Source organism: Astatotilapia calliptera, chromosome 14 (assembly GCF_900246225.1).
Source record: "Astatotilapia calliptera chromosome 14, fAstCal1.2, whole genome shotgun sequence".
In the NCBI taxonomy this organism is placed as follows: Eukaryota; Metazoa; Chordata; class Actinopteri; order Cichliformes; family Cichlidae; genus Astatotilapia; species Astatotilapia calliptera.
In genome coordinates, this window is record NC_039315.1 from 16,045,154 (window position 1) to 16,071,193 (window position 26,040).

Below are 26,040 nucleotides of genomic sequence, written 5' to 3' on the forward strand. Positions count from 1 at the left end.
GCTAAATGTCAATACAACATGTAATCAGATAAAGAAAACCCCAGTTTGGGGCCTCATTCACAATCTTCTCATTACGTGATAAAGTACTGGAACTGTGGATTCTAACAGAGTTTAGTCTCCAAAAGAAAAGCAGCCTTGTTTGATAGAGTGATGAGAACAGGCATATTGATCGTATCTGTTACCCCAACTCATGCAGGCTTTAAGAATTGAGACCTTGTGGTGTAGTCTACCACACTGTAGCGTCAATAAGGGTAACTAAAGACATAACACAAGCCCATAAGAAATGCGTTAGCGCTGGCTAATCACTTGTGGCCATATCGTTCACATTATCTTATATGAAGACAGAGCTCGTGGTTTTCAATCGAGACCAGATGCGCTTTTACGCACTCCGTCTCCAGCCCTCACACTCGGCGCGCTTTTTACGCACACTGGATATTTGACTCCTCGGTCCTCGGCACCATGTCAAACGTCAGATACGCAAATTATTCTAAAGGAAGAGGTTGTGTGCCATTCATTTCGGGCTCTTGAGTGGGAGGCCGGTTGTTTTCTCGTCGTGGAGAAGGGATGACCAACTCGTTAATGGTTTCAGTGGGATTTCCATAGCTTTTCTTTTTCTTCTTCCTCCTCCATTCCGCTTCAGTAGAACTTCGACCAAAGGGGATTTATAACTTCGGGATTTACTTGAAAACCGCGGATATCTCTTTCCGGGATAAATCAAACAATGATGCCTCTTTCTTTTCTCTGCGTGTTCTGCATGTGGATAAGTTTAGTCTGTCCATCGCTGGGAACGGGCTTTGTTTATCACTTCCCGGGCATCACTTTGCAGCGGCAGCGCATCAAATCGGAACAGAGTGGCGTCACGGGACCGCCGGGTACTGGATCCCGAACCCAACTCAGGTGCGCACACACTGGAGGGGTTGTAACGATTTAACGAAATTTATTGTGAAAACAAAACGGATCTAGTGCTAGATCATTGCTCTCTCTCGCTCTATTTCTCTCTCTCGGTATTAATCACGATAACATCTCTTTTATTCCGTCTTTTAGGAACTGGTGTCAGTACACTGTTTTCAAAACAGTGTCTTGTCAGGTGCACAATGGGACTGAAACCACAGTGCAGAGAGTGTTTCAGAACTGCCGGTGGCCCGGACCCTGCTCCAAAGTCATCAGGTATACTTTTGACTCCAGTCAAGTCAGATTCTTCACTGGTCTGTGATGCAGATGCAACTTTGCTTTTTACAATAAATCATGAACGTGGGAGGTGCTGCCTGGTGGCTGGGGCAGATTTAGTGAATAAGTGGCTTCAGGCAAATTTAGGCATGGAGCATCTTTGGTGAAACACTTTCATCCCTAATCTGGCTGAGAATGTCTGCCAGAAGAGGATCTTCAAATAAAGTGATACTGTTAATGCAAAACAGCAGAAATAATTGTCTGAAAGTTAAAGTTCTGCACACATATTATGTATGTATGACTGAAGCACCACCCACACAGTGAAATGAAGAGTTTCCACTGAAAAAGGCACTGAACCTCTCTGAGAGGTACGAGGTTGCAAAGGGAATTATGTGTAATTGTATTCCTAATTCAAAGCTTGCAAGGCTCTTTGGTTCTTTATAATTCCCCCCCACCACCACCACCACCACCTCCATTGGGGTTGGGGTTATACCAGAAAGCAAAATACTTCATGTTGTATGTGTGTTTGTGCATCACGTGTCCATAAAGTCAGAGAGTGTCTGTTCCAGCTACAGGACTGTGATCAGACCGTCATTCAGGACTACCTACAAGCAAGTCACTGCACTGGAGTGGAGATGCTGTCCAGGATTTGTGGGAGAAGAGTGTCGTGAAGGTGAGTTTCTTCCTTTCTTTCTTTTGCATGATGCAGCCTTGCTTAGACTTGGACTCGAGGAGCTGTAGGATTTTATCTGAGACTAATTTTCCCAGGGACTGAAACAAAGGCCATGTGTTATGCCTGGACCCATCTGCATCTTTTTAGCAGAACCATGCAGCTTTACCCACATCAGTTTCTCTTTTATATGTTTGCTGGTGTAGTCGGGTAGGTCGCTAATCCCGTGTGCCATATTGTGCGGCAGTCTTGATACAATTGTAGAGTTGCTTTGAATTAAGACTGAAAGCCTGTGTTGGGTTGCTTTGGGGAACTGGGACAGCAGGAAATCAACGGTTGAAAGAGATCCTGTACACTCTGGTTTTGTACTTTTTTCCTTTTTTAAAAACATTTTTACAGCCATGCATTCAAGACGCTTCAGTGCCTGGAAGGAGGATTAGAATCACATTCTCTCTCCTTGTGTGTCTTTTCTGTCTCACTACCAAACACACACACACACACACACACACACACACACACACACACACACACACACACACACACACACACACACACACACACACACACACACACACACACACACACACTGATGTTACTCTTTTAACTGTAGTCAGCAGCAGAGGCAGCTGTCTCCCTGAATATCCTCAGAGCTAATAAAGTCAGAAGAATGAATGAAAAAAGGTCAGAGGAAGGTCCAGCAGGGCAGCTTGTAAAGTGGGTGTCTCGATTATGGGCAGCGCTGCTCCAGAATGCCACAGACCGCAGACTCCAGGCCCAGTAAAGACCAAAATCTTCAACCAGAGGCAAGTCACTGTAGTCAGCCTAAAGAAACAGTGAATGAAAGGAGGTCTGGTGCATTTGACATGAAGTGTTTCAAAGAAAGTCTGAAGCTGCACTGGCTGAGACACAACTGTTTTAAAATGCACACTCATTTGAACAGATTTTGAATGAAATTATTAAGTACATCCACCAGCTTGGTAAATATTATGGGGAGCTGGCACAGCCTGTCAAAATTAGTCCAAGATTAACAATTACCTCAAAGAGCATGTCGCTTATTGGTCATAATTACCCCCACCTTGTTCCATTTTGCAGGATTATTCATTGTTGCCCTTGGATGGGCAAGATTTCCACAAAAACACATTTTCGTACAAGTGGAATAAACACAGAAATGATTAGAAATCCTCTGGAAAAAGGCTTTAAGATTAGCTGTATCCACCGAGTCTGCGATGCCAGAGATTCTGGTTCACTTGAGACCAAAATGGTTGCAGGAGTGTGAAGAAGTAATCGGACTGTTTATTTAACGTTTGCTGAAATGTATTTGCACTTTCTAATGGCTACGGAGCAGCGAGAAAATCACCTCCATATGGTGAGACAGAGGGCCAGGTTGGACTCGGCGAGGAGACCTGAAAGGCAGGGGCTGATGTCACTGACAGTCTGTTTCACACTGAGGAGTGGAGGGAGAGCTGGCGGGGGTCGGTGTGTGGGAGTCAGGGTGCTGAAAGAGAAGAGAAGGAGAGAAGAGAAGAGAAGAGAAGAGAAGAGAAGAGAAGAGAAGAGAAGAGAAGAGAAGAGAAGAGAAGAGAAGAGAAGAGAAGAGTATCTTTCCCATAATCCAGCTGCCCAGACAGCAGCGGACCAGAGAGGCCACTCTGCGAGAAAGTGGCCCCACTGAGATTAAGAAGCATGACACTCCTCCTTAAGGTCCTTGTAACATACGTGACCATGTTAGGATCAGGCTACACCTCTGAAACAAAGACTTCTCCTCATATAGTTTTACACCCGCCTTACCTCAGAAAGCATAGCTGCGAGGAGCAGTGGAAAGGTCAGGAAGCACGGCTGTTAGCAGTGACAGGAAAATCACATTTATGCTTTTTCTTGCAGCATTTCTGGGACGTACATGAAATAGCTGCTATTATCTGTAACAAACAAATAGTTTTGGAAAGCTAATTAATCAATCTAGCTTTTTTATGGCTCTTGGCGTCATGAATTTGGTACGACCACCTTTGTTTTTCAACACAGACTGAACTCGTTTAGATAAGCTTTCTTATCATTTCTGCAAGCAGTCTTCGGGAATAGTTCTCCAGGCTTCTTAGAGGACGTTCAGAGCTCTCTGTTAGATGGTGACTGCCTGTTGTTCTGTTCTGCACTCCTTCAATAATGCTGAGGTGTGGGTACTGAGGAGACCAATCTGTGACTGATGGTGCTTGTTTGCTTGTTTTTCTATCCAGGGATGATTTTACTCCACCGGCAATGTGTTTGGGATCATTGTCACGCAGCAGAAAAATGAAACCATAGCCAATTAGAAGCTTTCCAGATGGTGTTTCATGGTGGACCAAAATCTGATCTGGATCCATTCTGATTAACTGACATCACTGGCTGATGACAGAGCGTCCACCATACTTTACAGATGTCTGTAGACATTCACCGCTGTATGTCGCTCCTGCCCACCTCCGTACATCCTAACAACTTCAAGCGAAAGTTACCTGTTGCTACTGATTTTCAGTCCATTTCTTGCGTAGTGTTTCATCCCTCAGCCTCTTCCCTCTGTTTCCTTTAATATGAATGGCTTCTTGACAGCCACTATTTTACTGCAGTCATTCCTGATGAGGCTTCACTGAACAGCAGATGGGTCATCTCTCAAGTCTTGTGTCAGATCTTCACCGGATTTTGTTTTCCTATTTCTCAAGAACATAACTTTCAGATAGTGTTCATCTGCTGTACATATTTTTAGTTTTTCAGACCTGACGCTTCTTCTTTCATCCTTCTTTTTATCCTCCTCCTTCCCACTGTTTCTTTAAGGACACGCTGCACACCATGCTGAGACATGCCAAGTTTTCAATCAATAGTTCTTTTAAAATCACCGTATTGGTGAAAAAATACTATTTTGTTTCTGTCAAACTGTGTTATCTTTGGCATTTTTCGTGGATTCAACTAAAGAAATGGGAACAAATGATGTTTTTGCTGCCAGTAACAAAGAGCCTAAAGATTTAAAATTGGTTCTTGGTGAAGTACAAGGACTGAAAATGAGGAAAAAGTAATCAATGTCTACAGTCTGGAGAACTAATGCTCAAGACCGCTTTAAAAGATGACAAGAAAGTCTAGCTCTTTGTAAGAAAACTATAAAGAAATGAGGGTAACTTGAGACACTTGCATACTGCTGTTGACCTCTTTGGTTGCGCTCGAGTGTTTGAGACACAGACGAAATTTACTGTCTCTCCAATCAGTGTGTCAAATGTCACAACTTGTTCTCCAGCCAGCAAATAAGACATAAATAAGATGCTGGAGTAAGTGTAGGAATGCCATCTCTGCTTTCCAGTTGCTGTTCTTGTAATGTAATTTACACAACAGTTTTGAGTTGCTGAATGTCTGACAGCAAGTCGCGCGTCATGTTCGAGAACTCCTGACGTGAGAAGTAGTTATGTTGCATAAGTTATGACGCGTTTTGTTTTTGCATTTTGTTGATGTTGTTTTGGGGCTCATATAAGCAAGATGTAACAAGAATTAGAGGATCAGGTATGCAGATTCACTAGATAGGTTAGCTATTTACACTGCTTCCAGGCTTTATGTTACCCTAGGTTAACCATCTTCGTGTCACAGATGTAAGATATGGTATCAGTGGTCTCATGTTACTGTTGGCAAGGAAGCAAAAAAAGCACATTTTCCAAAATATCACCATGCTCGTTTAACTGCAGACCATTTTGGCTGATGATAGGAGTCCGAGCACTCATCTTTGAGTCTGTAAGTCACTTGGGCGACACTGAACATGAAGCCCCGTGTATCAGAAAACTGCCGTTGGGGCACAGAGCCAGCTGTTTTATTGAGAGGAAAGAGGACAGCTTTAACCAATGAAGATGACATCAACTCTGGTTTTGGTTTGATGGAGTTCTGGCTCGACTTCAGAGGCACCCGAGGCCCTCAGAGATGTACAGACAGAGGACCTAGAGAAGGCGAGAGTCAAATTAAGGCAGACGAAGATGTAAAGATGCTTGTTTCTCTAGTTGTTTCCTTTTTCGATATCCTGAATCATTTTCCGCATTAAATTAATACCTTACTGTCTTTAATCATCACTCTTTATCAAATAATCTCAGAGTCATTAATGAAGATGACTTGGAGCTGCTGTGAGTGGAGCTGTTTTATGCTTGATCACATTCTATTTAAGGCGATATCATTCATTCGCCGACAACAGAACAAATAGAAGCTTTGGAGTTACATGCTCAGTTGATAGACAGAATAATAAGCAGTTTGACAATTTACTGCTTATTAAATCAACATTTTAAGCAAAATAAATGCAGAGCACCACAGACTTTCACCCCTTGATTGGAAATTTGCTGATTTTCTTTCTCTCGTGTGAAACTAAACTGAGCGTTTTTGTATTTTGGACCCTAAGCTTGATTATATCACCAAGATCTTTAACATCATTTTACCTCTAAACACTTTGTTTTTGTATATATCTCTCTGTGACAACCTTTTAAGACTGAAAACAATCCTGAAGCTTGCAGCCAAACTCTAGGGCCAAGCTGGTGTCAGAGTCTGGATTTTTGTGCGTTTGCTAATGGAAAATGGGCGTTTTCTCGCCGCGCTGACACCCTGACCCGTCAATATTTTTGACAGCCTGGTTTGTGCTGGCTGTGTACCGTGCATCTCAAGATTTAAACGCTGCTTTTCAGCAGAGTTATGCTAACGCATGACGGCATGGAACACATTTAGGAGAAATGTGTTCGTAATTTCCTTGCCCCCTCCCCTCCACTCTGTCACAGCGGCACCCCGGCACCTATCTGCACACATGATCATATTTACTGCAAGGATTTGGGGTTTCCTCTATGTATGGGGAACATAATCCTAAAGGAATTAGAGACAGGCCCTGTGCTGATGAGAGCGGTGACCTTTGATCCTGTGAAAAAGCTCAGGAAAAGGGGGAAAAAAAAGGGGGGGGGGTGTTCACTTTTTTTGAAGCAAAGTTAACGATGAATTTCATTACCGTGGTGAAAAGGTGTCTGACAGCTCCGGATGTCAAATGTGTTAACTTGTTAACGCTGCAGCCATAAAGTTGCTAAAGTCACTGTTTCCCCTCTGCAGCTAGATGAGGAGGAAGTGTGTTAAAATGCTTTTTTGGAGGGATTATCTTGAACACCAGCAATATTAAATATCATTCAGAAATAGCGTCAGATTTTTTAAATTTTATCATCCGCTGTCATCGCCGTGCAGGCCTTTGCTCCTTTGCCCTCTCTTTTTCTTGCCACCGCTGGGCTCTTTATCTTCTTATTCCTTACCGCTTTCCACTTATCTGACTTCCTATGTCCTTTAGATCTCCTGCTTTCCTCTCCTTGGAGTAAAGCGATAAAACAGAACCGTGTCCCACATGTGCTGCCCTAGACTGCAGCCTCTGCAGAGTGAGGACTTGACTGATGTCTCTGTTACATTTCAGGTTGCACTGAAATATAGGTCAGAGGGTGCCCTTCGACTTGCAGGGAGCTATGGGATAGCGTCGCTGTTCCTGCTCCTGGTCTGATCTGCCTGATGGATGATGCTCTGTTCATGCTCCTTCTGCAGTTTTTCATTCATGTCCTCTTCTTATCAGCGGCTCTTCCTGCCTTTCAGTGATATCTTAACATATGTCCCTCTATCTGTCTGCAGCTCCACACATCTGTTTATTGAGAGCTGTGCAGGTAAAGTTCCCAAGGTCCTAAAAAGGCTCCTTGAAACGTTTCCACAGTCATGGTTTCCATATCTGAGATTTGGTGTAAACTGCAGATTTGTTTTACGGTTTTGTTGGAAGCAAACACATTTGCTCACTGGGTCAGGTTACGCTCAGAACGAAGGGGCTTGTATGACATGCTGCTCATCAGAAATTAAGAGCTTCTGGTAAAAAGAGAAAGAGAGCGAGGGGATCCAATACTGCTTAACAAGTGAGGTCTACCCTCGACTTTAAAAGATGTTGTAACACACAGATTCTAGGTGTGTCATCAAGGGAGAATTGAAGGGGAAAGGGACATGACTTAAAAAAGTTAAAGAGGGAAAATCAGTCCAGTGTCCAACTTGCAAAAGGGACAGAGGCCAACGCCAGCACTGCTACAGGTCGTCTGCCCTCTCTAAAGGCCGACCACTTCCACAGGTGTCAGAGGTTCTCCTCTTAAACCCAGAAACTCTGTATGGCGCAGACCGAGAATCACTCCAGCCTGAGCAAGCCAGCTTTGCCTTATCAGGCTCTGACCTCCACTGAGACACAGCAAAGTCTGACTCAAGTGTTGCAGTGTGCAGTGGAAGCACAGTCAAACACACCTGCCTTCAATTAACCCAGCCCAAACACAGCCATTGGCTCACAGCAATTGTGAAACACACAAACACAAACATATAGACACACACACCCAAAACCACTTGCAAATCAGTGCCAACTGCCCAATGTGGTGGAGAGTTAGCGCGCAGATGATACTCTTCTGTTACACCGTCTCTGTGGTTTCACCTGAGCAGTAATAGAAACAGTTCAGCTCAGACCCACTGATGAATGTAAATGAATGAAAAGACTGACATCAGTTGAACTGAATGGTGCACGAGTACAAAGCGATTCAGTCTGCAGCTACTCCAACACACAGTCTCTCTGTAAAGATAATAAAAAAACATTACAGCAAAAACTCTAAAATATGCGACATAAAACCATGAAAACATAAATACATGGTGCAAATGATTCATAAAATGGCTCGGGTAACGGTTGCAGAGCAAAGCTTGCAATGAGGTAGTTATAATTATAGTTAAAACAGGTCTATGGGGGCCTCTTGATGGACTGATTAAGTGCGTTTGTAGCTCTTGTAGTAAAACTGCCTCTGAGCCTCGAGGTCCGTGCATGAAAGGCTCTGTAGCTTTACCAGATGGGAGCAGTTCAAATAGACTCTGGCATGAGTGTGCAGGGTCCTTAAGATGCTGGTGGCTTTCCTGAGGCGGTGTGTGTAAACAAATAGAAGTTCAGACTTTAACTTTCTCCTTTTGAGAAGAAAAGAAGCCCACTCCACCCAGAAAGGTGATGGGGAGGTAGTTTCTGAAGGCATCCGACCACCCAACGAGCACAGCCAGCTCTCTGTTTGTTTACCGCACTCACCATTCGACTGGACTGTGTGAGGATGTAAGCATTCACAAGGCAGACAGAAAGTGCAGCTGAGGCTGATAAGCTGCCATTTTTTTTGTAGGCTTTTGTTTTATTAACCCAATTATTGAACATAATGATGGCAGTAAATGAAAAGTCTTTACAAAGGTGTTACAGTTGATCCTTAGAGGGACATAAATGTCTCTGTGAAATATCACAGAGAGACGTTTCAGACCAAACAGGAATGAACTCCCCGAGAAAGTCATTAGAATACATCCTTCTGCTGTGACCGTGAACATTTGCACCAGATTTCATGAAGAGTCCGTCCAACAATGGACATCGTTTCTGTCAAGCACGTCCGTCTTTACTGCGATGGACTAACAACCTGTCCAGGTTGTAAATAAGTAGATTAATTGTTTTTGTCTTTATTTTATAGTTCCATCCATCTTACAGTGCTTCTGCTATAACCTGTCACCTCTTTCTCTGTTTCCACCCTTTCCTCCTGTTCATTAGCTCTTAAAGAAGCAACATTTAAACCTCAGAAATGTCCGTCTCGTTTCAACCGATCACTCTGCGATCATTTCTCTGAGCAGCGTCATCTCATAGGACGACGATGGCTTTGTCTCTGTGCACCAGCAGGCTCATCCGTCTCCAACATCTCAGCGGCGGCGCAGCAGTGTGTGCTGCGTTGGCTGACGAGCCGGGCGATGCGGCACGATGATGGGATGGCGGCGGATGCGTCCTGACAGCGCGAGGGAAATCACTGAAAAAAATGGGTTGTTTTCTCAGATTTGAAGAGATTCATTTTGATGCGTATGCCTGCTGAGTAGTAGCATTTCGAGAGGGAGAATGTCAGATAAATACCAGCTCATCATTGTGGTTTTAAGGTCCATTATTTCGCCATCACAACATCTCCTTCTACGTGCAATAACGGCACCGTGGACCAGACGCCAAGTATCTGTACTCTCATAGTTTTTATGGTTTATAGAAATGGTGTGTGGCCTGTCAGCTGGCATCACAACGAAAAATGCTAAATGGTCCCACTGTGGACTGCGAGGCATCTAGATTTTCCAAAAACAGCCCCATTCACCGTCCACCAGCCACCGCCGTCAAAGTGGGTGTGTGATTTAGTGAGTGAGAGCTTGCGGCTGGGCGAGTGTGTGTCTGTGTGTGTGTGGGTGTGTGTGTTCTGTGCCAGCTGTTCTTCATGCCAGCAATTGCTGACCACTTGCTGGCTGGGTCCGACACACAACAGGCCTCTGGGACGCAGCCAGAGGCTGTCTGTGGTCTGCACAAACGCACACATACACAAACACACAGCCTGCGTGCACAGTTGTCTGTTTTTCTTGGTGATGAGAGTCTTAAGATGCTCCAGGAAGATGTTTCGGCGTATCCCCACTCTGCACTCCCCACACATGCAGACAGAACTAACATTTAGTGGCGGTGAAAATGACCGTCCCCAGCTGTGTGCGTCATGGTTTGTTTTGTGGTTGAGGTTGTCTCTGTAGGTGTTTGTCCAAAAGAAAAAAGAGAACCTGCAAGAAGGAGATTTGTCTTTGATCTATATCCATGTCTAATGTAGGAAATGTAGCTGTCTCAACACATGCTATGTCCGCAGTTTGACTTCCATGATTGCCAAAATATCCTGCGCTGTCTTGCACCGCAGATCAAACAATGGGGATGATTCATTAAACCAGTTGTAGGTTTCTTGTTTTCATTCTTTATCTCCCGAGAGTATATGAACCTATTTACACTCAGATCTCGTCCTGGGGCGGGAAGGTTTGATGCTGCGAAGTCAGCCTCCTCGTCTCTCACTTCTCAGTGCCAGACTTAACAGCTGATCTTATCGCATAAGACCAACGACAGGTTTGCTTCCACAACATGTTATTTATGTTTATGCAATTCACTTTCATGGTGTATTTTTGTGTGACTTTAAGGTAATTAGGTAATGTATGTTGCTAAAAAATGTGCTCTTTTAATTCCATCGTGAATTCCCAATAATATCTGATAGGATGTAGCATCTGAATCCATGGAAAAACTGCTTAGACTCAAACTCCCTCTTGTCTTTGGTGCAGGAAAGTTCCCTGTTTTCTCAGTTTGTTTTTTCTCCTCACAAAAGACAACATGATCCCGAATCTTTCCCACGAGCGAGCGCGGTCCAAGAAAAATAACCTCGGCTTGTGTTGCCATAGTGTAATTATGGATCCAAACAGACTCTATAGCTGCGGTCCCCGCTCTAAACATCAGCTCGATCACAGCGGAAGTTTGGTTTTCTGAAACCAACGTAATTAAATTCCAACTCTAGAAACAGAAATCCCGCCCACCACCTTTCGGGAACAGCAAGAAAAAAAAATTTCTTCTTCTGGTTTACATTTATGGTAAATTGACTTAGTTCTGGTGTTTCCTGTGGTGAGTGTTTATAACATAATGAGATGTGGCTGGTTTATTTCTGGTCCTAGATGGAGGCGAGATAAAGACTGGACATGTTAGCTCATTAGCAGTGAAGAATGGAGCTTTTAAGGCCATACTGGGCGAGGCAGAGACACTCATTCCTGCAGCAGCTGACAGGACACAAGTGTCATGCAATTAGTTCACAGAGGCCTGATATAATGTTGAGCAAATCTACCCTCACTGGCCACTTTATTAGACACCATGCTAGCCCCATGATGGGCCCTCTTTTACCTTCAGAAGTTGATCAAGTCTTCGTGCCATAGATTCTACCAAGGTGCTGGAAACAGTCCTGAGAGATTTTCGTCCACACTGACATGATCGCATCACAGATGCTGTATATTTGTTGCCTGCAAATCCATGATGACATTCTCTGGTTCCACCGCATCCCAAAGTTGCTCTATTGGACTGTGACCATAAAAAGTCTGCAACCTCAAGCAACTATGGATGAGAACACCACAGGTTACAAGAGGGTAAATAAATCCCAAGATTTCTCAGCTTCAAGGTGAACGACTGATGGAACGACCTATGAGAGTGCAGGACATCAGTGACTGACATGTGACCTGGTAGCTGTAAGCGATTTGCTGACGTGCATCGTTATGAAACGGACTCCTGGTCGCTTTCCACATTCCAAGGTCCAGTTGCCTAGGCAACACATATTTACAACAGGTCATGTGTCAATCAATGATATCCTGCACTCTCATTGGTAGTCGTTTTCTCACCTGGAAGGTGAGAAAAGTCCAGCTCAGGTCTAGCTCACTTCACCTGTAGTTGCTTGAAGCTGCTGAATACCAGTAATTTCAACTTGCTGGTGACTAAAGTGTCCATGAGAGCGCAGGATGTTAGCAATCAGGCAGCTGTGGCTCAGTAGGTCGAGCGCTTTAGCTCTTCATAGTTCAATACCTAGCTAGCTTCTGTAGTCTACATGTCATATGTTTGGGATGTAGGTGTGTGAATGTTTGGTTAAAAGCCTTTAGACATAGAATAAAGTAGTGTGAATGGACGGGGGTTGTAGTAAAAACATGCACCGAGTGCTTAAATAAAGTAGGAAAGCATTATACGAGTACCAGACCATTTTACCATATATATGTGACAGGGTAGTAAGGGTTACCTAGGCAACTGGAGCCTGGAATGTGCTTAGTGACCAAATGTCAGCTTCAAGGCGACCTGTGTGGGTGCATGTTAAGCTTTTCGTGTCATGCAGACCTCCTGGTCTCATTGAACACATGCTTCAAAGCCTCCTGATGCACGCTGGGATGACAGATTTTGCCAATCAGACTAAGACTAATACCAAAGATTGTTTAATTTCAGTTTATTTTACTCAGTTTTGTATGCACACAAATGCTTAAGTTTTCATCTTTTTCAGCACTCTTGTTTTTATTATTTTATTCACGTGGCCTCTCTGAATAGTCATCGCCAATTTTTGTTTATTATTTCAAATCTGGGCCCTTACAACCATTTTACCTACAACAGTGTAACACGAGGGTTCGTCACGTGGTTCTAAATGTCTCTAAACGATTATAAACAGCAAGATGGAGACAGATAACTTTACTCTCAGCACACTTCAGCCCCATGTGTCCTCACTAACCAATCAGAAGCCAGGAAATCTCAGGTAAATTCAGGAAAACCAACTTGGCAGATTTGACACGCAGTTATGTGCAATGACAATAAAGTTGAATTCTATTCTATTCTATTCTATTACTGCTTTGAAAGTGCCTGCGTAAACATTCAGATATGTAGACATGTAAATATCACATATAAATGAAAATGTGCACAAAAATAACTCTGTAACCCTCTTTGTATATCAAACGACTTCTATGCTTTACAGAGGTTTTATATCTCTTGGTGTTCATTTTGCTTGCCTCTCATTTGTGGTTGTTACACCTGTCTATTGCACTCAATTTGCATTAATTATAGCTCTTTTTGTAAGTTTCTAACTCACTTTGTGTCACCTGCTGCTCTTTCTAGACATTCTGAGTCTCTTTTCCATTATCTTGCATGTCTTTGTGGTTGTTTGTTGGATTTACTAGCGCTTCTGTTTGAAGTGTTAACTATCCCTTTGAACAGAGGATCGGCAGCAGGTGTTTACTGACCCTTTGTGCACAATAGGTTCATTCAGAAATCCTTCTTTCTGCTTCTAGGTGACATGAAACTGTCGGCTTTGCTGTGGCACTAAAGGAAACCTCAATTTTTTTGTGCATGTTTCTGTGCCAATCCATGGTATAGCTTTTGAGAGACTAAAATGTGAACGCTCTGACCCATTTCCAGACAGATGAGCTCTAGTTTGGCTGAAAACTAAATGTTGACACATCATCACTGATTAGCTCCTGGAATGCATCACAGACTGATGTACTGTCTAATAGAGGAAGAGTGTCAGAGGGTGGAGACTTCCTCTGGGCTGATGATGAGTAACTATGGGGGGAGATGAAGGCATATCATCTCATCAGTCCTTATATTGTGGAGCCCATGATTGCCCACAGTCTCACTGTTGTGTTCTTCTTTCATGTCCTTAGAGTCTCTGAAGAAACCTCAGTGCTTTGAGTCACAACAAACAGCTCATGTGGGGTCAGCGGTTGAGCAGCTTTCAGTATTTTGGTTGATACATTTTGAGGAATGCGTTTTGGGTTTAACTGTTGATTGTTGTTTCCGTCTGTGGCTACACTCCAGGGTAAAACTCAAGATGTTGAAATGAAGCATTAAGAAACCTCACCCACACTGTTTGACACGGCGCAGGACTGGGCGTACGCAACTGTGGACTCACAGATGATCTTTAGGCGCTCGCCGTGTCCTATTTTAGTAAAGCGCAAACCTCAGCGGCTGCCATTAGCACTCCGCGTGCTGCGGGCAGACCAGAGCTCGTTTGGGTCATTTTTGTTGTTGCATTGGCTATTTTATGAGCACCAGTTGCTCCTCGTTATAGGTATCCCTGCTATGACCACAATGTGGGTGGGTCCCATCTGCAGGACTGACAGCTGACATTCCACACTTCCTATAAGCCGTGGGCTCAAGGAAGGCTTGGATTTAAAACAAATGCAGGGCTTTTCTTTGAAACTATGTTGTTCTGGGTTTTTTTGCATCAAAGCTAACGTAGTGTATCCAAAATTGCTGCACATCCAGAAAATGTATAAGTAAGCCTATCTGTGGTTTAGTGGTGGCTAAAATGGTGCAACCTGTGTGTGAGAAAGAGGACCAAAATAGACTGAAGGTAACCAAAGCCAAAACCAGTAAAGCAAATACGCATAGATATTTTGCAGGTTAAGACGGCAAAAAGAAAATAACCTAAGATGCCAGAAAAACTTACCAAACTGACTTTTATTGACAAGTATTATTATCTTGTCATTCAATGGCACATAAAAATGTCTTTTTGTTGTTCCTGCTTGGACACTTAGTTCCAGGGTATCGTTTTGTACCTCTGCCTACTAGAGATCCAACAGGCTTTTTGAGCCTCAAACCACAGCTTTGGCATTTTAATAATTTCTGTCCAATTTAAGACATTACGCAAAACCCTCTCAAAAATCTTTCAATTACTATCCGCCAAATCTGTAACCATCACGGGGGACGTCTTATATTGTAAACCATGAACTCAAATGGGTATTTGTGCTGGTGGCTCAGGTAGTAAGAAGGTCTTTTTATCATAAGGTCGCCAGTTCAACTATAATTCGTTACATATCGGTATAAAAACCAAAGTTACAAAAGAAAATAATCTGCAATACATTACCAGTTAAAAGTCACTATACTGAATCAGGAAGTAGTAGTTAATCTGTGCTTAAGTTATTAATCTACGTTACTGATCTGGCAGATTTCTATGAAACAAACCTCTCAGAGATTTGTGTCTCCAACTGGTCTTAAACTGGGAATGTTACAAATGTTACGTGAATGTGTAAACCACTAGACTGTGGAGCCACACTTTGTTACTAAATCATTGTTTTGGGATAAGTCATCAACAGCCCAGTGAGAGGAAACCTAAACCACAAACACAGCCGTGACTCTTTCCCCCATAAAGACTGACATGTTAATATAAATAATAAAGGTGTTTAGTTTCTGGGTTTTTCAAAGGGTACCTGCATAGGCAGTGACCACCCTCGCTAAGTTCTGATGCACATGCTCAGAAAACAGCTTCACAGGTTACTCCTAGTAGGCTTTCAACTGGTTAATATCTAGCTTGGAGATTTCACTCCAAATTTATAAATTCCAGACTTCATTGATTTATTTTAGAATAAATGTTAAGATACTGTCCGTCCATCCATCCATCCATCCATCCATCCATCCATCCATCCATCCATCCATCCATCCATCCATCCAGTTGTCTTCGTATCCAATTCAGCACCAGGGTCGTGAGGGTGGCCACCTGTCACAGGACGAGTGGTATGATACACCAGGTTTTAAGTCTGTTTCATTACTCCACCTGTTTCAAAAATAACCCCAGCGCAAGATTTGAGTATAAAATACAATCTAACTCAATTTTTAAGAAAATGCTGCAACAGATTTACAGAAAACATATGAAAAAAGTGATGATTTTTGCCCTGCTCCACTTCTACAATGAGTCCGGAGTCTTTATTCTTCAGCACCAAACAGCAGACAGAGTCAGTTAGAGACCATAGATGCTGAACACCGTGGACCGTTCAGCAGCTAAAGAGCTGGAGCTTTCTGTTAAGAGGTGGTGGAGACCAAAATCAGAGCTAAACAGAGAGTGAACAGTAAACTTCAATTCAACAAGCCGACACAAATACGACAAATGAAGGATGTTTCTCTGTTTCTGTGGTAGAACATTTTCACCACATGATTTAAAAGCTAAACACTTTGTCCACATGATGAATTGTCGTTTCTCTCCAGCGCCTCCAAGTGGCCAAACAAGCTCACTGCGAGTTAATACACATGCAGTGTCGTGAGTGTTTAGAGCAGAAGAAATGTGTACTCTAAAATAAACCGAGTGGGTGACACTGCCTCAGCCTCTGAAAAACACTGGAGCTCAGTGGCAGGGTGAATCTGATTTATTTGGCACTAGATGTTGATTTTGGCTGCAGGCTTTGTGTGTTTAGCTTTTCGTGGGATAAGAAAACATAAATTAAAGCCAATATGTTTTCATGCGCTGCTTTAAATGGTTTGGGTATCTGGAGGAAGATGTGAGTGTGGGCAGACAGACAGAAGCACGCAGAGCTGCGATGCAAGCGAGAATTTCATGAGAAGTCCTGACAATATTTATTCCCTGAGCAAGTGACATGATTTAAGGAGGAATTCATAATAAATTCTCGGGTCTGGTTTGATGAGCATTGTTCTTGTGTATCTTGGCCTGACCTGCTCTGTGTGAGATGCTACCGATGGTGCCAGGATGAAAAAAAGAAACAGGAATGAAACAGACAAGGCGGAGAGGAGAGAATAAGGAAAGACAGATGGCGAAGAAGCAGCGTGTGTGTCTGCTGTAATGTGGAAATATGTCTTTCTTTCTTACAGAGTGCATGAACTGCACCAGCTTCAATCAAATGAACAGCAGAATAAATGCGATAGAAAAAAAGGTAAAGAAAATCCGTCAGATCCATCCATCCTGACAGCAAAACGCTGTAAGTGTTTGCAGTGGATGCTTAACAGATGTGTCAACATCTGCCTCTCTGTTTCCAGATCACACTCTTAGAAGAGGGATGCTCAGCTCTGCCCACAGCCAGTAGTTTACCGGGGGGCTCAACGGACAATGAGGTGGACACATCCCGCCCCACTCAACCACCAGGTGAAAACACATTCAAGTGCACTATTTTTGTCATATTTCAAAGGAAAACTGTCTTCCTAAACCTCTTGGTTTTTGGATCGTTGAATTGATGAACCAATCAGTGTGAAGATACTACTCTGGGCTTTATAGGAAATACTGTTAGTCATTCTTCTGGTATTTTTACCTCCCAAACATTAGTCAGGGAATCAAGTGAATGTAAAACCGATTAATCAATTATGAAAATAATCAAAAAGTGGAAAATTTGTCTCGGAGCAATCAGTGTTTTTTTTATTTTTATTTTTTTTCTCTCTATCATGTGTTGTGCATGTGTTCTGGTGTGATCTGATCTGGCGTGTATACCATGGAGAGGAGTAAACACGCAGCGTGGTGTGATAAAATTTATACTTTCTGGCCAGCAACCATCTGGCTGCAGACAGAAAAGGAATTAGATGGAAGATGGAACGAATTATGGTGCTCAAGGTTTTTGATAAGGGTTTTTTTTTGTCCATTGTTCTTTGTGGAGTTAGATGATCACTTAATTCTGCTTTTCACTCATAACCGTCTCTTTCTCTCTCTCTATTTAGGAGCATCAGGAAACAGAGGGCCTCCAGGGCCAATGGGACCTCCAGGGCCTCCAGGTTCTACAGGACTTCCAGGTCTACCAGGGTCTCCAGGCAGTTCTGGACCTGTTGGTAAAAAAGCAAAAACATTTAGCAGTCAGTCTGATCATTTAAACATGGTTTGGGAAATTATTGCTATTGAGCTGTTTTATTAAAAATTTAACTCGTTCTTGTTTAAAGCTGAGCTCGCTTATTTTTCCTTGATGCTCAGGACCAAAGGGAGAAAGAGGTTTTCCTGGAGAGATCGGTCGACCCGGCCCCCCTGGCCCACCAGGTCCTCCGGGTCCTTCAGAACCGAGTCCGTTTCCTGTCAGAAACCGGGGCGACGTTTTTCACGTGGACCATCAAGGTAGGCGATTCCAAGTCAAATGTGCTATTTCACAGTAACTTAGAGCTAAATTCTCCCAGATGGGCTCAAATGAGAGCATGATAGTAGAGCTTACCCATATGGATGAATTATGACCCGAGAACTATTGTAAAACCATTCGAGCATTAAGTTTTTGGACGGTCTGAATTGGTGCCATTACCTCAAGTCCATTTCTGCAGTTCATCCTGCACCGGGTCATGTGCTTCATGCTCACATATCTCATGTTCTTGTCAGGCAGAACATGAACCCTGGTCACACCGGTTTCTCTACGTGGAAAATAGTTTAAAGGGGAAACAGGTGGAAGCACAGAGGCCGTTTTTAGAAAAAGACCCAAACTTGCAACGGAGAGAGTATTGTTTCTCTTCCCCAGCAGGGCTGGCATAGATTTATTTTAATTGTTTCCGTGTGTGTTTGCTGCTGCAGAGCCACTGTTTACTGCAACCTCGTTTAACACAGTTGGAAAGCGTTCATCTAAATCACAAGATTAGGCTTGGGAGTTTTAAAAAGACTCTTGATTATAAAATACACCGACTCATTTTTCATTCTTTGTTTCCAGTTTAGTACAAAGTCATGCATTTGTACATTCGCTGCACAGATCGACACATGCAAGGGTGAAGCTTTGGTATTGGATGTTAACATGAAAGCATTGCTTTTTTTTATCATTTGCAACATTTAAGTGATCATATCTTTTAACAAATAGGCAATAGAAGCGCAATACATATATGAAAACATTACTTCTCTGCTGTTGAACACTTCACTTTGACCACAGGGAGGCAGTAGGAATCCATGGTATAATCATTACCTCACGAGGACTGCTGGCTCTGATTAGGCTTTTGGCTTTGTCTGCCTTTCTGAGCCCGGGACTGTGTCTGCGGGTCTGGAACTATGTAGATTTGGGTCTGTGGGACCATGTAAGCTGAGGGGGGCCAACTGGCTGTAAATCAGACCTAATTTGTTAGCTGTCAGCACAACAGTCTGTGTTTTGGGGGAACTGGCCACGGCCCCGAGCCAAAAGCTGGGCTGGCTTTGAACAAGGGAGGAGATAGTCTGCCACTCATGTGGAGTTTCTTAGGGAGGCAGCCAGGCTCAAGGAGACTGTAGCATTAGAAAATTAGTTCCAGAGGGAAATCTGCTCCATCTAGAGCCTTACAGTGGACTGCAGCCATAATGTAACAGTGCTGTCTCAACACGGGGGAAGACTGACGCTGAACATATGTTGAAGTGGTGAGGAAGTGTGGCGTGGTTTCAAACAAAATTTATACTTACAAGTGTACTTTAAAATATCCAACATGTCGAGAACAAGACATGACTTCCACCTCGTGCTTGCTTTCTATGAAGACAGATCATGTCCAGGCATTTATTACTCCGTTAAATGGGACCTCTTTGAGATCAACCAGCTGTTCATGTCCATCAATGGCTCACAGGATGTATTCCAGCTGCTGACTGCTGGGGAAACTCTACCGTCTGGCTGGAGACCCCCTGATGTTTTAACTCTTGTGTAGGTTTGAATTAAACATCCTATCACACGACATATAGGCTTTTTGATTCTCCAGCAGGGTAGCGGTACATGTATTCAACAACTGGACGATATACTGTAAATACAAATATATTTTTTAAGACGTGTTTGAAATGCTCAGAACACAGCAAATAAAACCTGGAGGCAGATCTGGTATCTTTAGGCTCTTTCTAAATCTGCAGGTACTTTTGTAAGTATATGGACAGTGACTCAATTTTTGTAGTTTTTCCTTCCTTATAGCATCACAGTAGATTTTAAATCAAAGAGTCGAGATGTGATTGAACTAAAATAATTGTAATTTATAAAGATTATTTGAAAAATAGAAATCCTTCGCAGTCAATGAGTACCTCAAGTCTGGAACCCATGGACGTCACCAAATGCTGTTTGCACTGCAGGACTTTAGTGCAAACACCTTAAGTTGCTGCTTGTTTGTTGGACTATCTGCCTTCAGGTTTGTCTTCGGTAACTGAAAAGCATGGCCTGTCAGGTTAAGAATAGTTGACTTGGCCTTTGCATTTACACTTTTTATGTCTAAATAAAAGTGTAATAAACTTGTAACTGTGAGGGTGTATCTGTTTTTATAATAAATTTGCTCCAGTGTCCAAATTGCAGGGACACGCTTTATAGTTGCCACTGAATGAAGCCTACTTCACACCAACATTGCTGTCTTTGTAGCTCTAATAACCACAAAACTTCTGGCAAGCACCAGCACTGCAGTCATGGAAACTTTGGCAATTTTTCAGAGTAACTGACTGGTCAGTGTGTTGCAGCCGGTGAGTCACTTCAGTAGATTATTCACAGCGTTGATTAATGACGGTATTTATACAAAAACAGTTAAATTTTAAGTAAACGGGAAATGGGCCACAATCTAGAGGAAAATTTAAAGGACTTTATTAACATTTCTACTTTGCTGACGGTGTAAATATTTGCATGGCTGCATATTAGTAGATGATTTATTATAAAAACAAAAAAAACACTCCAAATGATAAGCTGCGGTGAACTCACCTCTTGTTGTTTCGGATGCTCAGTAGATCAGATGTTCACGTTTTCTAATCTGTTTTGTTTTCCCTTGCAGAAGAGAACCCCATCCATGCCGTTCTCCAGGAACCTCAGGTCATAGCTGGTCCTCCCGGTCCAGTCGGCCCCTCAGGTATGAATAAAAGCTGTTTTTTGCCCTCAGTCCTTCAGTGCAAACACATATCACCCAGGCACAACTATAGCAGGCCTGGGTAGCGTCATGGGTTTGAGTCCGCCCCGGGCTGTTTTCTGAATGTCATTTCCCTCAATTTCCTGTCTGGCCTAATGAAGACCAAAAAAACTGAATGTTATCCAAACCTTCATTGTTTACATTCTCAGCACATTCTCAGAAAAAGCTCAGCACAGATTAGTACAACTAAAGCAAATCTTTCTTTTTTTGTTTTTGATGGTGTTGCACCTAAAATATGAAATGTTTTCTTACATTAACCTTTGACTGGATCCCATCACTGGATCCGAGCGTGGATAGAATCAGTGGTGGAAACTGACTGAGTCCATTTACTCCTGTGTTTTACTGAAGTAAGATTTACATGTACTTGTAAAGCTTCTTTTGGCCGTTCCTTGATTCACAAAGCGGGCAGCTCCACATGTTTGATTCTGCAGATTTTTACACCGGAAGCTCTTTTTGTGACTCAACCCACAAAGGATTTGTGTCTCCTCCTGGTATCAAATCAGGGATCTTTCAATTGTCACCGTTTAAACCGTTAAACTTGTTATGAATTATCAGTGCATGAGACAATAATACATATCTATACATATTTTGAGTGTACGGTACTTTCTAATATTAAACAAGTAAATATGAAATGCAGTTTTTCTATGAGGATTTCATTCTTTTCATTCAGTTTTCCCTATGTGAAAAAATTGCCAACTAAACCTAATAACTGGCTTTGTCACACTTAGCAGCAAGAACTGTAATCAAGTGTTTGTGATAACTGGAAAAGAGTCTTTCACATCGTTATAGACAACTTTTGGTTTTAATTCAGCCACAATGGAGGGTTTCCAAGCATTAGCAGCCTGCTTAGGGTCATTTGGACTTTGAATAGGCCACTTGGAGCCATCCAGAGGTGGACTTAATTGTGTGTTTTGAATCTCTGTGCTGCTGCATAACCCGAATGTGCTTGAGCTTCAGGGCATGAACTGATTACTGAAAATTCTCCTTCAGGATTTTTTGGTAGAGAGCAGAATTCATGCTTCCATTAATTATCCATCAAACTACCACCAGCATGTTTGACTGCTGATATGATGTTCTTTTTATGAAATGCTGTGTTAGTTTTATGCCAGAAAAAAACAAAAAGCTAGCTTTTGTCTCATCAGTACACACAATATTTTCTCAGGGATGATCAAGATGTTTTTTGGCAAATTTGAGATGGTGATTTTTTTTAAGTATTGTAACTTGGAACTCTCCCATAAATGCCATTTTTGTCCAATCACTTTCTTATCATATGAACTCTGACCTGAACTGATGCAAGTGATGCCTGCAGATATTTAGATCTTGCTCTGGGGTCTTTTGTGACCTCTTGGATGAGTCGCCGATGGGCTGTTGGAGTAATTTTGGTAGGTCGACCACTCCTTGGAAGCTTCACCACTATTTTCTCCATTTGTGGATGAATGTGAATGGTTCTCATTGTGGTTGACTGGATTCCCAAAACCTTAGACGTGGCTTCGGGACTCTTTCCAGACTGATAGACGTCAATGACTCAGCAGTTCTTGAGGTTTAATGGGCGTGGCATAACGTGCTAGTGTCTGAGGTTTTTTATCCTTCTTCACTTTGTCAGACAGGTTCTGTTTAAGTGATTTCTTAATTTAACAGGTCTGGGAGCAATCACTTCTGGGTGTGGCTAGTAAAGTTGATCTCAGCTTTCCAAAAATGTGGTTAATCACAGTCAATTTATGATTTAACAAGGCAGGGTAGTAACTTTTTCCCATAGGGCCAGGTGTGTTCGGATATTTTTTCCCACTTTAATAAATGAAATCATAATTTAAAAACCATCATGTTTTATTTATTCAGAGTATCACTGGCCAATATTAAACCTGCATCACAAAAAAAAGCCCTAAAAAAATCAGGAAGCGTGCAAATACTTTTTGACAACACTGTATTTGTAATGTTAGGTTATAGAATGATTCAAACTGAGCATTTTTACATTGTAGAGGTAAATACTTCTAAATACTTCTTCAGCTGCAGAGACAAAAAGTAATTGTTGTAACACTTCATAATGAAAACAATCCCGTAATAGCTCTGGAGTATAAGCAAGACATACTGCAGTTTTAAAACACTGATACAAAATGTCTAAGTGCGACTTGTACTCGGGGGTAAAAAGGAGAAAAAGAAAAGATGGTTAATTATGCATCTATTTTAAACTCTGGTGAATCCCTCTCACAGGACAATATAATCCTAATATTGACTGCGTTAAGTTTTTACACTCTGAGCCCAGATTAAATATTTGCCATTCATCAGTTTAGCTCAACGTGAATGCATTTGTGAACAACTCTGCAGGTGCACCAGGAGAGAGAGGACGTGCAGGGATACCAGGTCTGCCGGGACAAAATGTGAGTGTCTATCACTGAGACTGCTGCACAAAGTAAACAGTTATGTATGACTGGCATCGCTAATCCGTGTCCTTCTCTTTGTCTGACACGAGGGCAAGGAGGGCCTCCCAGGCAAGCCCGGCAGTCCCGGCCCTAAAGGAGATCCAGGGGAGCGGGTGAGGCTGCTTTAAAAAAAATCATCCTCATTATTGGATTATCGGGCTGGCTGAGCATATTTGTTGCTGATGAGCTATCAAAATGCTTTTTGTTCTACGTTTTGTAAGTGGCCTTCGCTGTCATGCAATCTTAAACACATTAAAGGTGAACGAGCTTTTCTTCAAAGACTCACTCCAAGCCGTGACTAATCCTCTTCTCTCTCTCTCTCTCGCTCTCTCTCTCATCCAAGGCCAGGCCTCACTAATCAGGGCAGCCATGTCAGGTCCCCTCTGCAGTCAGCTCTCTACTGGGCCTCTGCCTTTAAACCTGATCCCCTTCCTTTACTAGCTTGATTTAAGACTGGATATCGGGTGAAGAGGCAGATTAGTGAGGGGATAAAAATGCAGGAATCTTACGTGTTTTTTTTTTCTTCTCTCTCTCTTCATTTCCTTTGCCAGGGACCCCCGGGTGCCACAGGCGAGCAGGGCCTACCTGTAAGTAGAAAATTATTCTGCTGCATAAAATACACACACACTCACACATAGATAACAACATTATTTCACTCTCTGCTCACAGGGAGCACCCGGGCCAAAAGGAGAGCCAGGAGAAGGCTTGAACGAGGTAAGAGGCGAGAGGGTGTTTTTTTTTTTCTCCTCCTGACCTCATTTGAAAAACTATCCTAAATAAACATGCCGGTGCTGTTCAGGGCGAAGCCGTGCAGCAGCTCAGGGAGGCCCTGAAGATCCTGGCTGAGAGGGTCCTGATCCTGGAGCACATGATTGGCATTCATGGTGAGGAGAAAAACTGCCAGACGGGAGAATTATTACATTAAAGGAACAAGTTGACATTTTTTGGAAAAAACACTTATTCATTTTCAGGCGGGGAGTAAGATGAAAAGACTGATACCGCTCCCAGGTCTGCCCCTTAAGTTTAAAGCTGCACTCACCTGCACTCACAACTAGCTGAATATAGAGAAAAGACTGGAACCGAGACCCTAGAGTGTTAGAGAGGAAATCCCCACCAATCAGATGATCCCCTATAAGCAAGCAATTGGCGATAGTGGGAAGGAAAAACTCTTTTAAAAGGAAGGAACCCCAGAACCAGCCTCAGGGGGAAACATGACCAGTTAGGATGAAGGCAAAGAGGAAGTACGGGTAAACAACAGGGAGAGAGGTCAAAACATCCTGAAAAATTACACATTCACTTACACAATTTTAGGTACAAACATTAAGAGGTATGCACTGGACTTTCTCTTGATACTAACCAGTTTTCAAGCAACCTGGATTGTCCTCCAGGTCCAGATAGTGTAAGCCATTTGCAATCCCTGGTTGCTAAATAATTAGCTTTAAAAAGTGCTTTAGTTTTCCTCTGTGGCTGGTCACGCACTCCCCCACCTTTCTTAGAGCTCATCACACTCTAATGTATGCTTATTGTTTTCCAATTCACTTATATTTTTATGTTAGTTAGTGTAATAAAACCTCCATTTTCTCCATTCTGGTGTCCAATTTGTATCACAGCCTACATGAGAACGGTGTCAGTCTTCTCTTCTAATTGCTCCAGAGAGCAGTTTAGATGAGGGATCCTAAAATATCAAATGATTCCTGTTAAGCAGTGTTTATAGATGAGCATTTTCTCGCTGATAGCTGTTTTTTAATCTTTATTGTTTTACACAGAAACCTCTGAGGGATCTGGATTTGGCAGCGTTTCAGACCCGCTGTCTTTCACTGCCCTCAAAACCAAACGCCTTCAGCCTGTTCAAACTCCAGCACTGCGCGAGAGACAAAGACGAGTTGCCCTTTAAGAGGATCGTCTAATTTGGATGCTTTTGTTAGTAGTTGTGGAGGATGTTGCAAACTTTTGCATAACTGGATATCTGATTTATCAGATTCCTCATACCTTTTTTTTGTTAATGTATTTTTGTTATAATGGCCTTCTTTGACACACACAAAAAGTACTGTTGTAAAAATTAAGTTCTATACAGACATGAGATGTTGAGCATTTCTTCCATATAAAAGGCTCCCCCCAGCCTTTTTCACCCTGTTGCTGCGTGATCATAGTCTGCATAACCTCGGCAGAAGCACTTACATGTTGTTATACAATGAAATATCATCTCATAAAATGTTATGAGCCTTTTGGCATCTTTCTTTCCTCAGATAAAAGACTGCCTAGTAAAGGCATCAATTCCCTTGGCTGAGGTTGCAAAGCAGCTCAGAGCTGGACTGAAAATATACTATTAAGTGTCAAACATGTTCTTGGAATAACCTCGAGGTTCATCTTCTGTGCCTGTCCAACATATTTCTTACCCTCCTTTCTCTCTGTCTCTCTGCTGCTCTGCCTTGTTAATACTGAGGTAAGACATGACAAGCTGCCAAGAATATCTGCTTAAAATAAGGCTAGGTGAAATGAGTAACATCTGGAGGGGTCACATCTGGAAAGCTAAAGGAAGGGGATGCTGGAACCGGTGAATTTTAGCCTGGAAACAACAACCGCCGCCTGGCCCCAGTGCTCCTTCATGCAAATGCTGTCAGGGGACTCTACTTGTCAGGGTTACATTGACTTCTTCATAAACTGCCTCTGAGATTTCTTTCTAAACTGATATGATTATTGTATAACAAGTCTCCGGGAGACCCAGCTGTTGGTTTCTGAATAAAGCTCCGGCCTTGTCTGGTATTTGTTTTCTAGCTTACAAGCTCCTTATGTGAAAGGCATGTTTGGAAATATGCCGGTGCGTTTTCGTGCCAAGAACTAGAGCTATGATC

General features: G+C 42.6%; 1 protein-coding gene across 1 annotated transcript; it reads left to right on the forward strand.

Annotated features, from left to right (window-relative positions):
* The first annotated feature begins 420 nt into the window (after positions 1–420).
* Positions 421–25,951, forward strand: col26a1 (collagen, type XXVI, alpha 1). Its single transcript, XM_026193592.1, has 14 exons — positions 421–897; positions 1,045–1,167; positions 1,737–1,840; positions 16,812–16,873; positions 16,977–17,082; positions 17,646–17,753; positions 17,893–18,030; positions 20,640–20,714; positions 23,094–23,146; positions 23,239–23,301; positions 23,740–23,775; positions 23,858–23,902; positions 23,988–24,072; positions 24,955–25,951. The coding sequence occupies exons 1-14, from the start codon at positions 722–724 to the stop codon at positions 25,080–25,082; spliced, it is 1,302 nt and encodes a 433-aa protein (XP_026049377.1). The 5' UTR covers positions 421–721; the 3' UTR covers positions 25,083–25,951.
* Positions 25,952–26,040: the final 89 nt, after the last annotated feature.

Coding starts and splice junctions, on each gene's coding strand:
- col26a1 (XM_026193592.1), top strand. CDS start 722: ATGATGCCTCTTTCTTTTCTCTGCGTGTTCTGCATGTGGATAAGTTTA. Junction 17,754..17,892: donor AGGCAGTTCTGGACCTGTTG/GTAAAAAAGCAA, acceptor CTTGATGCTCAG/GACCAAAGGGAGAAAGAGGT. Junction 20,715..23,093: donor CGGTCCAGTCGGCCCCTCAG/GTATGAATAAAA, acceptor ACAACTCTGCAG/GTGCACCAGGAGAGAGAGGA.